Genomic DNA, 14083 nt, shown 5'->3' on the forward strand with positions numbered 1-14083 from the left:
TTTTTAAAAGAATTTTTAAAGTTTCTAACTGGTTGACTTTTGTTATGTGATTATAGGGAGGATAAAAAATAGATAAGTATCTGTAAAGATCTAAAATTTCTTTGGAAACCTTAAATGATGTAGTAACCATTTTCAGTGTGTGGAACTTATCCTAATTCCAACAAACTGGAAAAAAAGAACAACACGTTATTTATGCGTAATTATAAATCTGAACACAGATCAGCTATTTGATTTTATTAAGGAGATGTCAATATTTTTAAATTTGAAAATGGTATTGTTGTTATATATTTTTAAATGTTTGCACCTTTTATAGATTCATCCTGGAATATTTATAGATGAAATAGTTTGGTGTTGAGATTTGCCTGAAAACAATACAAGAGAGGGAGGGGATGAGATGAAAAGGAACATGAATTGCTAATTGCTGAAGCAGGGTGAAAGGTATCTGAAGTTCATTACATTGTTTTATTTTTGCATTTGTGTAAAATGCTCTTGTGTAAAATGTTTTATTTTAAATGTCCTGGATAAAAGGGAAATGTAAAAAATTGTATTTAAAAATTTTAGAGTCTACAGCCATGCCACTCTGAATGTGCCCGATCTCATCTGATCTTGGAAGCTAAGCAGGGTCGGGCCTGGTTAGTACTTGGATGGGAGACCACCTGGAAATACCAGGTGCTGTAGGCATCTAGAAAAAAATTTTTTAAAAAAATTTCTACTAGTGTCAATTAAAAAAAAATTAAATTAAAAAAATGTATCCATCTCCTAGATTTTCAAATATATTTGTTAAGCACTTTCAGTAGTCTCATATTTATTTTATCTGTTTCAATGGTTGTTTCCCAATTTACTTTATTTTATATATTGTTGTTTCCCTTGATTCCTTGATTAAGTTGACTAGTGGTTTTCTCTTTTATTTCTTTTTATAAAATCATAATTTTGATGTATTATTCCATAGTAAATAATAAATACAAATTATTTATTTTTATTTCATTTTCTATCCAATTTCTTGCTGTTTTTATCTTTGTTTCCTTTTTAGAGTTTAAAAAATGGTTAATGGGTTTTGAATTTCATCAAATGTGTTTGCTACATTTATTGAAATGAGCATATGAATTTTCTCCTGTTTATATCTGTTACTGTTATGAATTTCATTGACTTTTTTTCAAATAATAAACCACTCTAAAATTCTTTTAAAAAGGTGGGGATGGGGTAGTGGCAGTGTAAGGCCAGGTAATGAGAGCTACATTCCTGCCCAGGGAGGACAGCTCTGCTGAGCGCTTCCACAGCCCAATCCAGGCAGGCTATGTAAGGTAGGTTGTGTGGAACCAAGTGCTACCCTCTTCCCAGCTAGAGCCACATCCAGCCCCATCTGTACAGTCTCATCTTAGAAGAAATCAGCCTGACTGTTGGGGCGAGGATCCCAGGGACCACGCAAATGATCCAAAGCTTCTTGAGCCAAGGCCCAGGCCCAGGAAGTTTATGTAGGAGGAAAAGGAAAAATGGAGGTAACAGCATCCCTCTGTGGCAGCAGTTCTTAAACTGTGGTTCCTGAGATGACAACACAGATGTCACAGGCGTGACCTGGGAACTTGTTAAAAATGCACATTTATGGGCCCTATCCAGACCCTCTGAATCAGACGCTCTGAGGGTAGTCCTCAGCATCTGTGCTTTAAGGCTTTGGAGGCATGTAAAACATTTGAGAAGCCCTGCTATACAGTGTGTTATGACAGAGCAAGTCACTGAATTACGATCAGCAGAACTGAACTCAAATTTCACGGGTATATGCTTACAGGCTGTGTGAACTGGGAGAAATTACTTCACTTCTCTGAGCCTTAGTTCCATTCCCTGACAAACAAGGAGTAGCTATGATTATGGGAACTAAATTCAAAGACACGTGTGAAGATTTAACCGGTGTTAACTACTGTGCGGATACATGAACACCGAAAAGCAAATGTTAGCTTCCTTTCTTCCTTCTTCTAATTCAGATTTTGAATATAATTTTACAAGTGATTAGCAGGAGCAGAATTTGCAAGATCATGGTTCAAGTTTTCGCTCCATTCCTGCCTGAACAAGTTCAGTCCCTCTCTGGCTTGCCCTTTATTTAAAAAGGAGAGAGAAAGATGGACAGATGGGATCTGTGGCCCTGAGGAACACTGCCAGCTCCCATCCCGTTTCCCCCAGCTCACCGATCAGCAGCTGCACAATGTTGGAGCCTGCATACTTCCTCACATCCTCGATCCAGTGAGGCACTGACAGGAAGGAGCTCCTCTTGGTGATGTCATAAGCAAGGATGGCCCCGTTGGCACTGCGGTAGTAGCTCTGGGTGATGGTGCGGAATCGCTCCTGGCCGGCTGTGTCCCAGATCTGCAGCTAAAAAAATAGGGAGCTTCCCATGAACCTAGTGATATGGCTGAGCTCAGGGGATAGGAAAGGCAATCCCACACACCCATGGCCAAAGCTCTGGTTCCAACTGGCAGGCCACTAGCCTATCACAGGAGGGACTAGAAAGTGGACAGGAGAGAAAGAAGGCCTTCTGGGCCCTTAGAAAGCAACTTAGTGGCCCAACTTTGAGGACAGGCGGATGCAAAGGGAAGGTGGGCAGCCCCGTCTCTGCCCTCTAGAGTCCCCAGGGAAAGGTAGTGAGAAGACAGGGATGTATTCTGCACTGCAGCAGGAAGTGCACTAGACCCAGGGTCTCTGTGTGCTCTCCTTCCCACGAACACTGGGCTCACTATGAACCAGAAGAGTTCCAGCAGCTCACAGTCCGGTGAGCTGTCTCCAGGTATGCCATGATGCTGGCTATCTGCAATTCCAGTGCCTTCCCCTCTCTGGGCTTATAAATGCACTGGTGTACCTGGCTGTGTATAAGTCTCCCCCAGAACTAGGGTTCTCTAATTCTTCCTCAGCAACACGTGGGAAAATGCTCACAACCCGAGGGTAAGGAGGCCTAGGCTGAGGCAAAATGAGGGCCTGGGGAAAGCAATGGGCAGAGTCCTCTTGTGGCACCTTTACCATCAGCTGATCCAGGGTGGTCAAAGACAAGAAGTTTGGCATCTTTTCCTGTCCATGTCTTCACTTAACAAATACCCATCAGTGCCTGCTACCCTGCCCTCCTGGACACTGGCCATGGATGAGAGGTGCTCGTGTGTGGCAGGAGCTTCCCTGGCTTTCTGTAGAAGCAGCAATCTGACAGGACAGACATAAGATAGAGCAGGGGGAGGGGCTGATAAAGGGCAGACCTAGACCTACACTGTGCCCAGGCTAGGAGGTCTCCCACTCCAGGCAGAGATTACCAGCTCTGGTACTGGAAGAGATTAACTGTGGATGGGCATCAGAGCAGGTAGGTACCAGGGCTTTCAGGAGCTCAGGGCTTGCTTTTGCTGCTCCATAAATCACAGGTTCTTGGGGGCTTTCTGAGGATGAACATGAACCTTTGGTCTACATCAAGCTGCTGTCTATCTATGCTCCTTCTCTAGCACAAGCACTCTCAGTGCCTCTTTATCTAGTTCTCAAGGTGTGAGAGACTCCCTAGTCTGTCTGGGGTGTGGAGAGACCCCCCAGAGGCCTCAGACAGCTCCTGAGGGCAGGGTTAATGACTCTGGCACTGTGGAGGTGACCTCTTCCCCAGGCCCCACTGAGAGAAGTCCGAGAGTTAATGAGCTCTGGGCCACAACATGCCAAATAAAATCCTCCAGTCCTGAGATATCCTATTTACTCCTCGGCTGTGAGAGGCTCCAAGTAAACCAGGCTCCATACTCCATAACTCATGGTGTCTGCTAGCTCATGCATAGGGTGAAGCAAAAGATGTGAACTTTGGCACTATACAAACCTAGGATCCAAATGACTAGGAACTCATCTCTATACCCCAGAGGAGAGCATATAACACAAAAGAGGCCAAACAAACATGGGGAAAAACAACTTGAAGGATATAGAACCTTTGCAAAGGCAACAATCTCAAAAACAATCATTAACATTTTCAGAAATAGAAAAAAATCCATGAAACAATAATAGAACACTTTAAGTAGAAGGAGCATTCAAAAAGAAAAAAGAGCTTTGCAAATCCAAAATATAGCAGAAATGAAAAACACAAGGGTTGGAAAATAAAGTTGAGGAAATCCACAGTAAAGAAAAAAATACAAAGAGATGGAAAAGAGAAAAGAAAATTGCAGAACAAGTCTAGGAGGTCCAATATGGCATAAGAGTTTCAGGGAAAAAAAAGAAAAAGAAAAAAAGAAAAGTAAAAGTAAAAGAAAATTCCAAAGGGCCCACTAAGCACACACGAAATGGAGAAAAACAGACCCACACAAAACACATGACAGGGAATTCCAGAACAGTGAGGAAAAATATCTGAAAAACTTTCAGAGAGGAAGGAAGAAAAAAACAGATTTCAAGTTTTCATACAAAAGATCCACATGGCATAAGATATTCAATAAAACAATGCCTAAAATTTTGAGAAAAAATTATTTCCAACCTAGAATTCTTTATCCAACCTACTACCAGTCAAGTGCAATAGTTTAATAAAGGCATGTTCAGCATGTGGGCCTCAAAAAATTTTACCTTCCTGCCATCTCTTTTCAGGAAACTACTGAGGGTTCCTCTACCTAAAGAAATTACCAAAAATAGAAAAAAAAAAAATGTGGGCTCCAGAAAACAGAGAATTCAAAAGAGGAAAAAAAAGGAATCCCTTGCATGGTAGTAGAGGGAGATCCCAAGACAACAGCCAAGCAGCGAGCCTGGACATCAATCCATCCAGAGCAGGCCCCTGGGCTCTGGGGCCACTTCTAGCTCTGGCAGAGTAATCAGTAGCAGGTGAGTCCTCCCTCCATAAATAACTATTAGACTGAGAAAAATAGGGGAAGCTGCCATTTTCAGGATATAAACACTAAGCAGCACAAAACTATAATCCTGAAAGAAGCAATACTCATGAAATGCATCTCATGATCTCTACCTAGGGATGGTTTCCTGACCACAGGACAGTGGGTAGAATCCAAGCAGAGAATGGTGGTCCCACTGAGGCAGGGAGGCAAAGACCAGAGTCTCCAGATGTGATAGAGCAATGCAGGGAAAGAGAGCGCCCAAAAGTCTATGTGGGGGGTCTACCATAATCCCACCAGAGAGTGGCTCCTCCGGGGTTGAGAACTAACCAGACATAGACATAGAAGTGGAGCATTGCTATAAGATATTGAAGTTCCAACCCAAACATGATGAAGAGGTCTCTTTAGCATCTTGTTAATGATCCTGATATTAAGCTGAGACATCAGGAAGGCTGTACTCCATGAGTGAGAACAATGGCTAGAGGAAGTCTTCCATAAATCTACCCTAACAAAACCTAAAAACAAGACCCAACTCAAGTCTCAGGTTTGGAGGCTGAGTTCTGTCAAGTTAGAGAGGCAAGAGAAAAAATCCTCAAACTTCAACCTATCTGACCTAACGAAACATAAAAACAAACCTACACAGGTTCAAAGTGATCAGCCAGTAATTGAATTGACTATTAAGATATGAATCAACACTCTTCAAAAGAAGATAGCAGAATATACGGTTCTTAACAAGACATTAACTACTATTTCCAGTTTACATTCAGAAATTGCTAAACAGGAAACAAAACAAAACAAAACAAAACAGGAAAATATGACCCACGAAGAAAAAAGCAGTCAGTAAGAAATGATCCCAAAATGGCCCATATATTAGATTTAATAGACAAAGACTTTAAAGTAGTTATTTTAAATGTGATCAGAGAATTACAGGAAAACACATTCAAAGAATTAAAGCAAATATGATCACAATGAGTAAATAGGGAATTTTAGCAGAGAAATGGAAATTACTTTTAAAGACATTTAAAAGAGGCTATAAGTTTTAGAACTTAAAAGTATAATAAATGAAGTGGAAAATTCATTTGATGATCTTAACAGCAAAATGAAGATGGCAAAAAGAAGAATCAGTGAAATTGAAGAAAAATCAATAGAAATTATTCAATCTGAAGAATAAAAAGAAAAAAATAAAGATTGAAGACTATATCAAACTGAGACAACAATTTCATATTCACATAACTGCAGTCCCAGAAGATAGTGAGAATGTGGCAGAACTAATGACTGACAATTGCAAATTTGATGAAAATACTGATCATTAAGATCAAAAAAGCTCAGCAAACCCCAAGCAGAAGAAATATAAAATATACCATGGCAGATCATAACCAAACTGATGAAAACCACAAGTAAAAAAAAAAAAAAAGGTATAAAAGAAAAAATTTAAAGCACTTGGTGGAAGAAGATATATTATAAATGGGAGAACAATAACAAAAATGACAAGTGACTTTTTATCAAAAATAATGAATGCCAGAAGACAAAAAAGTACCTAAAGAAACAACTCTCAACATTAAAGTCTATGTCCAGGAAAAAAAAATCTCTCAAAAAATTAAAGGTGAAATAAAGATTTTCTGAGAATCTTCATGGAAGACCTGCACAATGAGAAATGCTAAAAGATATTTTCCAGGATAAAGGGTAATGATACTAAATGGGAACTCAGATCTACAAAAGGAATGAGGAGCACCAGAAATGGTAAATAAGTGTATATAAAATATTATTGTTTATTCTTAAAATTTTTTTATTAGTTTCAAGTATACAGCACGTTAGACATTTATATAGTTTGTAAAACCCAATTGCTCCTTCTCTCCTCTGGTTTTCCACCTAGTCAATATAATAATATTAACTGCATTCCCTATGCTGTGCTCCCATTCCCTGTGACCATCTATCAACTATTAATTTGTACTTCTTTAACCCTTCACCTCATTCTCTCAGACCCCCAACCCCCATCCCCCATCCCCAAATTTTCCTCTATATTTGTCGGTTTTTGATTAGTTTGTTTTGTTCCTTAGATTCCGCATATAAGTGAAATCATATGGTATTTATCTCTGCCTGACTTATTTCATTCAGCATTATAACTTCTAGGTCCATCCATGTCATTTCAAATGGTAGGATTTCATATTTTAAGTGGCTGAGTAATTTTCCATTGTATATATGAATCATAACTTCTTTATCCAATCATCTGTGGGCATTTAGGTTGCTTCCACATCTTGGCTATTGTAAATTGTGCTGCTGTAATATTGGGGTACATAGATCTTTATGAATTATTATGTTGGTTTTCTTTGAATAAATACCCAGAAGTGCAATTGCTAGGTCAAAAGGTATATCCATTTTTCATTTTTTGAGAAACCTCCAGATTGTTTTCCACAGTGGCTGTACCAATTTGCAATACCTCCAACAATGTATGAGGGTTCCACTTTCTCTGCATCCTCACCAACCTTTGTTTTTTGATTTAATGATGATAGCCATTCTGACAAGTGTCAGGTGATATCTTATTGTGGTTTTATTTTGCATTTCTCTGATGATTAATGACCTTGAACATCTTTTCATGTGTCTATTGGCCATCTATATTTCCTCTTTGGAGAAGTATCTGTTCAGGTCTTCTGCTCATTTTTTAATTGGATTGTTTGGTGGTTTTTGTTGTATCTATTTCTTCCAGATTGTCCAATTTGTTGGCATATAATTGCTCATAGTATTTTCTTATGATCCTTTGTATTTCTGTGGAGTCCATAGTTATTTCTCCTCTTTCATTTCTGAGTTTATTTGTTTGAGTCCTCTCTCTTTTTACCTTGATGAAACTGGCTAAGGATCTGTCAATCTTGTTTATCCTTTCAAATAAACAGCTCTTGGTTTCATTAATCTTTTGTATTGTTTTTCTAGACTCTATTTCATTTATTTCCACTTTGATCAGTATTTTTTCCTTCCTTCTATTTACCTTGGGCTTTGTTTGCTGTTATTTTCCCAGTTCTCTTAAGTGTAAGGTTAGATTGTTTATTTGAGCTTTTTTTTTGTTGTTTCTTGAGGTAGGTCTGTATTGCTATGAATTTCTCTTAGGACTGCTTTTGCTGTGTCTCATAGATTTTGAGTCATTGTGTTTTCATTTTCATTTCTCTCTAGTATCTTTTGATTTCTTCCTTGATCTCATTGATAACCCATTCATTATTTAGTAGCATGTTATTTAGTCTCCATGTGTTTGTATATTTTCCAATTTTTTTTCTTGTAGTTGATTTCTAATTTCATACTATTGTGATCAGAGATGGTTGACATGATTTCAATCTTCTTAAATTTATTGATATTTGTTTTGTGTCCTACATGTGGTCTAGCCTGGAAAATGTTCCATGTGCACTTGAGAAGAATGTATATTTTGCTGCTTTGGGGTAAAATGCTCTGAAAATATTTATTAAATTCATCTGGTCTAGTGTGTCTTTTAGGCCCATTGTTTCCCTGTTGATTCTTTCCTTGGAAGATCTGTCCATTGGTGTCAATGGTGTGTTAAAGTCTCCTACTATGAGTATTACTGTTGAAGTATTACTTTTATGTCAGTAAATAATTGCTTTATTTACGTAGGTGCTCCTATATTGGGTGTGCATTTGTTTACTAGGGTTATGTCTTCTTGATTTATCAATCCCTTGTTGATTTTCTGTCTAGAAGATCTGTTCATTGGTGTCAATGGGGGGTGTTAAAGTTCCCTACTGTGACTGCATTACTGCAGATCACCCTTTATGTTGGTCAATATTTACTTTACATATTTAGGTACTCTTGTGTTGGGTGCATATCCTTGTTTGGTGGTTTTTGTTGTATCTATTTTGTTGTATCAATTTAGATTCCTTTATCATTATGTAATGACCTTTTTTTTTTGTGATATGACTGTAGCAGTCGTATAGTTGAAACTTAATAAGGAAACAACTGCCTTCTAAAACAGTTAAATATGCAGGTCCAAAAAATGAAGGTTTTTTAAAATGCCACATTCACTCTGAAGCCTACACATTACTAATAATTACATTAAATATAAATGGACTAAACATTCAAATTAAAAGCCACAGTTTGGGATAAACACTGTGCTTGCTTCTCACAACCACATCAAACTTAAAACTAAATTACAAGATAGCCATCACTGGGAGTCGCCTGAAGTCTAGCTGAACAGAAATCCTACAACTGGCAACACAAAGAAGAAGCCACTTTGTGACTGGTAGGAGAGATGGAGATGCAAAACAGGCTGGTTGCACAGCTGTGCATAGTGGTTGAGAATCAGGAGAAATATCTCAGCTGCAGAAGTTCCCCTAGAAGAGTGAGGGGTCCTGGCCCCACTACAAGTTCCCTAGCTTAGGGTTCCACAACTTCTGGCTGTGAAAACCAGTGGAGACTGTGGCTGAGTGAGACGGAGGGCTGAGGGAGCCGCAGACTTTCTTCTTATGGGGCCTGCATGTGGACTTATTTGGTGATGGACTCACTTGTTCTGAGCTCCAGTGCTGAGGCAACAGCTCGAAAGGTGCCAGGAACATATGGAAAGGAACTGAGTTGTCTGGCTTCAAGGCGAAGGCTGGAGGGGCAGCTTTCTCCCAGACAGAAGTGCTGGCTGAGGACACTGTTCCTTTGTTGAGTCCTCCCCTGGCAGGCTTGCAGTCACAGGTGGGTGCTATATTTGAATCTCCATCAACATAGCTGATACTGGTCACCCATCCCTGGTGGTTCACTGAGACCCTGCCCCTCCCACTTGTGGGCCCAACTAAGCCACTTCCAGTGGATTTTCCATACAAATGGCCTGTCTTGGCTCAGGCTGCAGACTTTCCTAAAACTTCTCAATGGTTCACAAACCCCAAACAAGCAGAATCTGGTCTCAGCATGCCCCATACGTCTTGCTGAGCAGCCCCAAGCCTTGCACCAATGGCAGCTGGCCTCAGTTTGCAGCTTGGCCTCTCGAGGCACATCAAAGCCCAAAGTGGGTGGTAGCCATCTGTGGATTGCTTGATGACTCATGTCGGGTGGTCCTGGGCAGGGCACAGGCTGCAGCTGAACTTGGCCTGAGGCGGGACCCTTCCTAAGAGGTCCCCTGCCTGCTCGCCCAGTGGCTGGCTGGCTTCAGTCTGAGCTGGAGCACCATTTGGGGTTACATCTGAGGACGACACACGCAAAGGGCAGAAAGGGCAGGCACCAGATCCCTGCTAAAGCAAATCCCGATCTGTAGAGTCAGTTCCTGCACAATGGCTCCTCCACTGGTAATGGCCAGTTATTGCAATCAATCAGCCCAAATGTCAATCCCACCCTCTGATGAGCAAACAACAACCAAAGTTCAACTATAACAAGAGGGCACACACAACCCATACAGGGGATACACCTGGAGCATCAGGCTTAGGTTACTAGGAAAGACTGTGTCACTAGGCCTCACAGCACACCTACTACATAAGACAACTCTACTAAGACCAGGAGACATAGCAGCCCTACCTAATACATAGAAACAAACACAAGTAGGCAGCCAAAATGGGAAGACAAAGAAACATGTCCCAAATGAAAGAACAAGGGTCCAGAAAAAAAGCTAAACAAAATGGAGATAGGCAATCTACTTGATGCAGAATTCAAAACACTGGTTATAAGGATGCTCAATGAACTTAGGAGAAAAGTAGATGAACTCGATGAGAATGTTAACAAAGAGACAAAAAACATAAAAGTGGAGATAGGAAACATAAAAAGAACCAACCAGAAATGAAGAATACTTTAGGAGGAAGTAACAGTAGATTAGATGAAGTGGAGGATTGAATCAGCGATTTAGAAGATAAGGTAGCAGAAAACACCCAATCAAAACAGCAACAAGAAAAAAGAATCCAAAAGAATGAAGATTGTTTAAGGGGCCTCTGGGACAAAATCAAGTGTACCAACATTTGCATCATAGGGGTACCAGAAGGAGAAGAGAGAGAGCAAGGAATTAAAAACCTATTTCCAGAAATAATGATAGAAAACTTCCTTCACCTGGTGAAGGAAATAAGACATACAAGCCCAGGAAGCTCTGAGAGTCCCAAACAAGATGAACTCAAAGAGGCCCACACCAAAACACATCATAATTAAAATGCCAAAGGATAAAGACAAAGAATCTTAAAAGCAACAAGAGAAAAGCAGTTAGTACCTACAAGGGAGCTCCCATAACACTGTCAGCTGATTTCTCAACAGAAACTTTGCAGGCCAGAAAGGATTGGCAGGAAATATTCAAAGCGATGAAAAGCAAGAACCTACAACCAAGATTACTCTACCCAGCAAGGCAATCATTTAGAATTGAAGGACAGATAAAGAACATCCCAGACAAGAAAAAGCTAAAGGAAAGGTGTTCATCATCAACAAGTCAGTATTACAGGAAACATTAGAGGGACTTCCTTAAGGAAAAAAAAAAAGAAGAAGAAAAAAGATTAAAAATATGAATAGTAAAATGGCAATAACTACATATCTAGCAACAATTACTTTAAGTGTAAATGGATTAAATGCTCCAATCAAAAGATAGGGTGGCTGAATAGATAGGAAAACAAGACTTTTACATATGCTGTCTACAAAACACTCACTTCAGATCCAAAGACACACACTGACTGAAAGTAAATTGATGAGAAAAAGATGTTTTGTGAAAATGGAAACAAACAAACAAAAAGCTGGGGTGGCAATACTTATTCCAGACAAAATCGACTTTAAAACAAAGGCTATATCAAGACACAAAGCAGGACCCACTTATCCCACTTCTGGGTATTTATCTGAAGAAACCAAAACACTACTTTGAAGGGACATGTGAATCCACATGCAGCATTATTTACAGTAGCCAAAATATGGAGGCATCTTGGTGTCCATCAATGGATGAATAGATAAGGAAGAAGTAGTATTTATATACAATGAAATATTACTCAGCCATAAAAAAGAATAAAATCTTGCCATCTGAAACAACATGGATGGACCTGAGAGTATTGTGCTGAGTAGAGTAAGTCAGACAGAGAAAGACAAATGTCAAAGGTGGAATACAGAAAATAGGATAAACAAACAAACAATAGAAACAAGTTCATAGATACAGAGAGCATTTTGATGGTTTTCAGGGGGTGAGGGAATAGATGAAGAGGGGATTAAGAGGTACAAATTGGTAGTTACAAAATAGTCATGGGGATGTAGAGTATAGCATGGGGAATAGAGTCAGTAGTATTGTAATAACTATGTATGGTGTCAGATGGGTACTAGACTTATCAGGGTGATCCCTTCAAAAGTTTATAAATATCTAATCCCTGTGCTGTACACCTGAAACTAATATAATAGTGTATGTCAACTATAATGGAAAAAAATAGAAATATAAATATCAAATTGGATTAGGACCCACAAAACAAAACAAAACAAACAAAACAAAACAAAACAAAACAAAACAAAATGCCACAGTTTGTCAGACTGGAAAGAAGGCAAGACCTAACTATATGCTTTTTCTTAGATATACTTTAAAAATAAAGACACGAACAAATAGACATTAAAAGAATGAAAACACATATAAAAAGAGGAATATATATAATACCAAAAGAATAAAAAATATAAGAATGATGGTTATAGTAATAGCAAAGTAGACTTCAAAGAATTATAAGATATTTTATAATGATAAAAGACCAATTTATCAGAAATACATAATAATACTAAATATCTTTACAGCTAATTACAGAGTTTTAAATTTCATGATGTTAAAACTAACACAACTAAAAGGAGAAAGAAATCCACAATCATAGTTGGAGATTTTAACGCTTCTTTCTCTGTAATTAATAGAGCTAAGTAGACAAAAAAATTAGTATGATGAATATCTAAACAACATTATCAATTGAGATTTCGAGACCAGTTTACTGCAAAACAGCATATTTTTTTTTCACGAGGACATTGAATATTCACCAAGACAAAACATAAAATAAGTCTCAGTAAATTTCAAAAGATTGAATTCTTACAGATTACTCTAAACACACACACACACACACACACACACACACACACACAACTAAAACAGAAATTAAGAAAGTTTTGGGAGAGATTTCTTCAAGAAGATAGAACTGAGAGAAAGCAATATATTGAGTGGAGAGTTACACAATATGTTGGACAGATAAAGAGTTATACTAATTAGGAGACGGTCTGGATGTGAATTAATGGGAAATACATAGACATCTCAAGCAAAAACTAGACTATTATTAGGGTCAGGAAAAACTAGTGAACATGGAAATTGTTAAAAAAAAATGGCAGCAAATTACACCACTTAGCTGTAAACAGCATTTATTAATCATAATGTGTTTATTCAGTCATTTCAACAAGTATTTACTGAACAGCTGCTAGGTGTTCTAGATACTGGAGATACGAGGGCCAACAAAACTGATGCAAATTCCTGTCCTCAAGCTTACAGTCTAGTGCAGGAGACAGATACTAACTAAGATTTATATCAAGATGGTCAAGATGGCAGAGTACATAAATGCTGTGCTCACGTCCTCCCATGACCACCTCAAAATTACAACTAAACTACAGAATAACCATCATTAAAAGTCACCTGAAGTCTAGATGAACCAAAGTCCTATAACTAAGCATATACAGAAAAAGCTACATTGAGACTTGTAGAGGGAGTAGAGACACAGGTCAGACTGGTCCCACACCCATGTATGGAAGTTAAAAATCAGGAGGGCTATCTCAGTTGCAAAGGTCACCCTTGATAAGTGAGAGGTTCCAGTCCCATACCAGGTTCCACAGCACATGGGTCCAGTGATGGGAAAAGAAATCCCTATAACAAGTTCACGCTATGAAGACAAGCAGAGATTGTAGCTGAGTAAGAAAGAGGGCAACTGGAGTCCAAGGCACTACTCTTAAAGGGCCCATGCACTGACTTACTCACTGATGGACTCATTTACTCTGAGCTCCAGCCCTGGGGCAACAGCTCAAAAGGCATTAGGGACACAGGGGAATTGTCTGGCTTTGGGTGAAGGCTGGAGGGGCAGCTTTCTCCTAGACAAAAATGCTGGCAGAACCACTGTTCCTTTGTTGAGCCCTGCCACCACCTACCCACACATGCAGGCAGGCTCCATATCTGAGTCTCCATCAACCCAGCTTACATTGTTCATCCCGCTCTGGTGATTCCCCGAGACCCCGCCCCACCCAACCTCCTTCCAGTGGCTTTTCCATACAAATGTCATGTCTTGGCTCAGACTGCAGACTTTTCAAAAAATCTCTCAAAGATTCACAAGCCCCAAATGAATGGCATCTAG

General features: G+C 39.2%; 1 protein-coding gene and 1 non-coding gene across 4 annotated transcripts in view; one reads left to right on the top strand and one right to left on the bottom strand.

Moving 5' to 3' along the window:
* Positions 1 to 14083, bottom strand: part of RAB43 (RAB43, member RAS oncogene family) — a 42842-nt gene that overhangs the window by 4863 nt on the left and 23896 nt on the right. For 2 of the 3 annotated variants that reach the window (XM_039874625.1, XM_039874623.1), the window contains exon 2: positions 2178 to 2361. In XM_039874625.1, coding sequence (XP_039730559.1) covers positions 2178 to 2361 — 184 coding nt within the window. The remainder of the gene's footprint in view (positions 1 to 2177; positions 2362 to 14083) is intronic. The other variant, XM_039874624.1, reaches the window with a different exon arrangement.
* LOC120612167 (5S ribosomal RNA) lies at positions 563 to 681 on the top strand. The gene has a single exon (XR_005655368.1). It is a non-coding gene; the product is annotated as a 5S ribosomal RNA (ribosomal RNA).

This window comes from Pteropus medius, unplaced genomic scaffold, assembly GCF_902729225.1.
Source record: "Pteropus medius unplaced genomic scaffold, Ma_sr-lr_union100, whole genome shotgun sequence".
NCBI lineage: Eukaryota > Metazoa > Chordata > Mammalia > Chiroptera > Pteropodidae > Pteropus > Pteropus medius.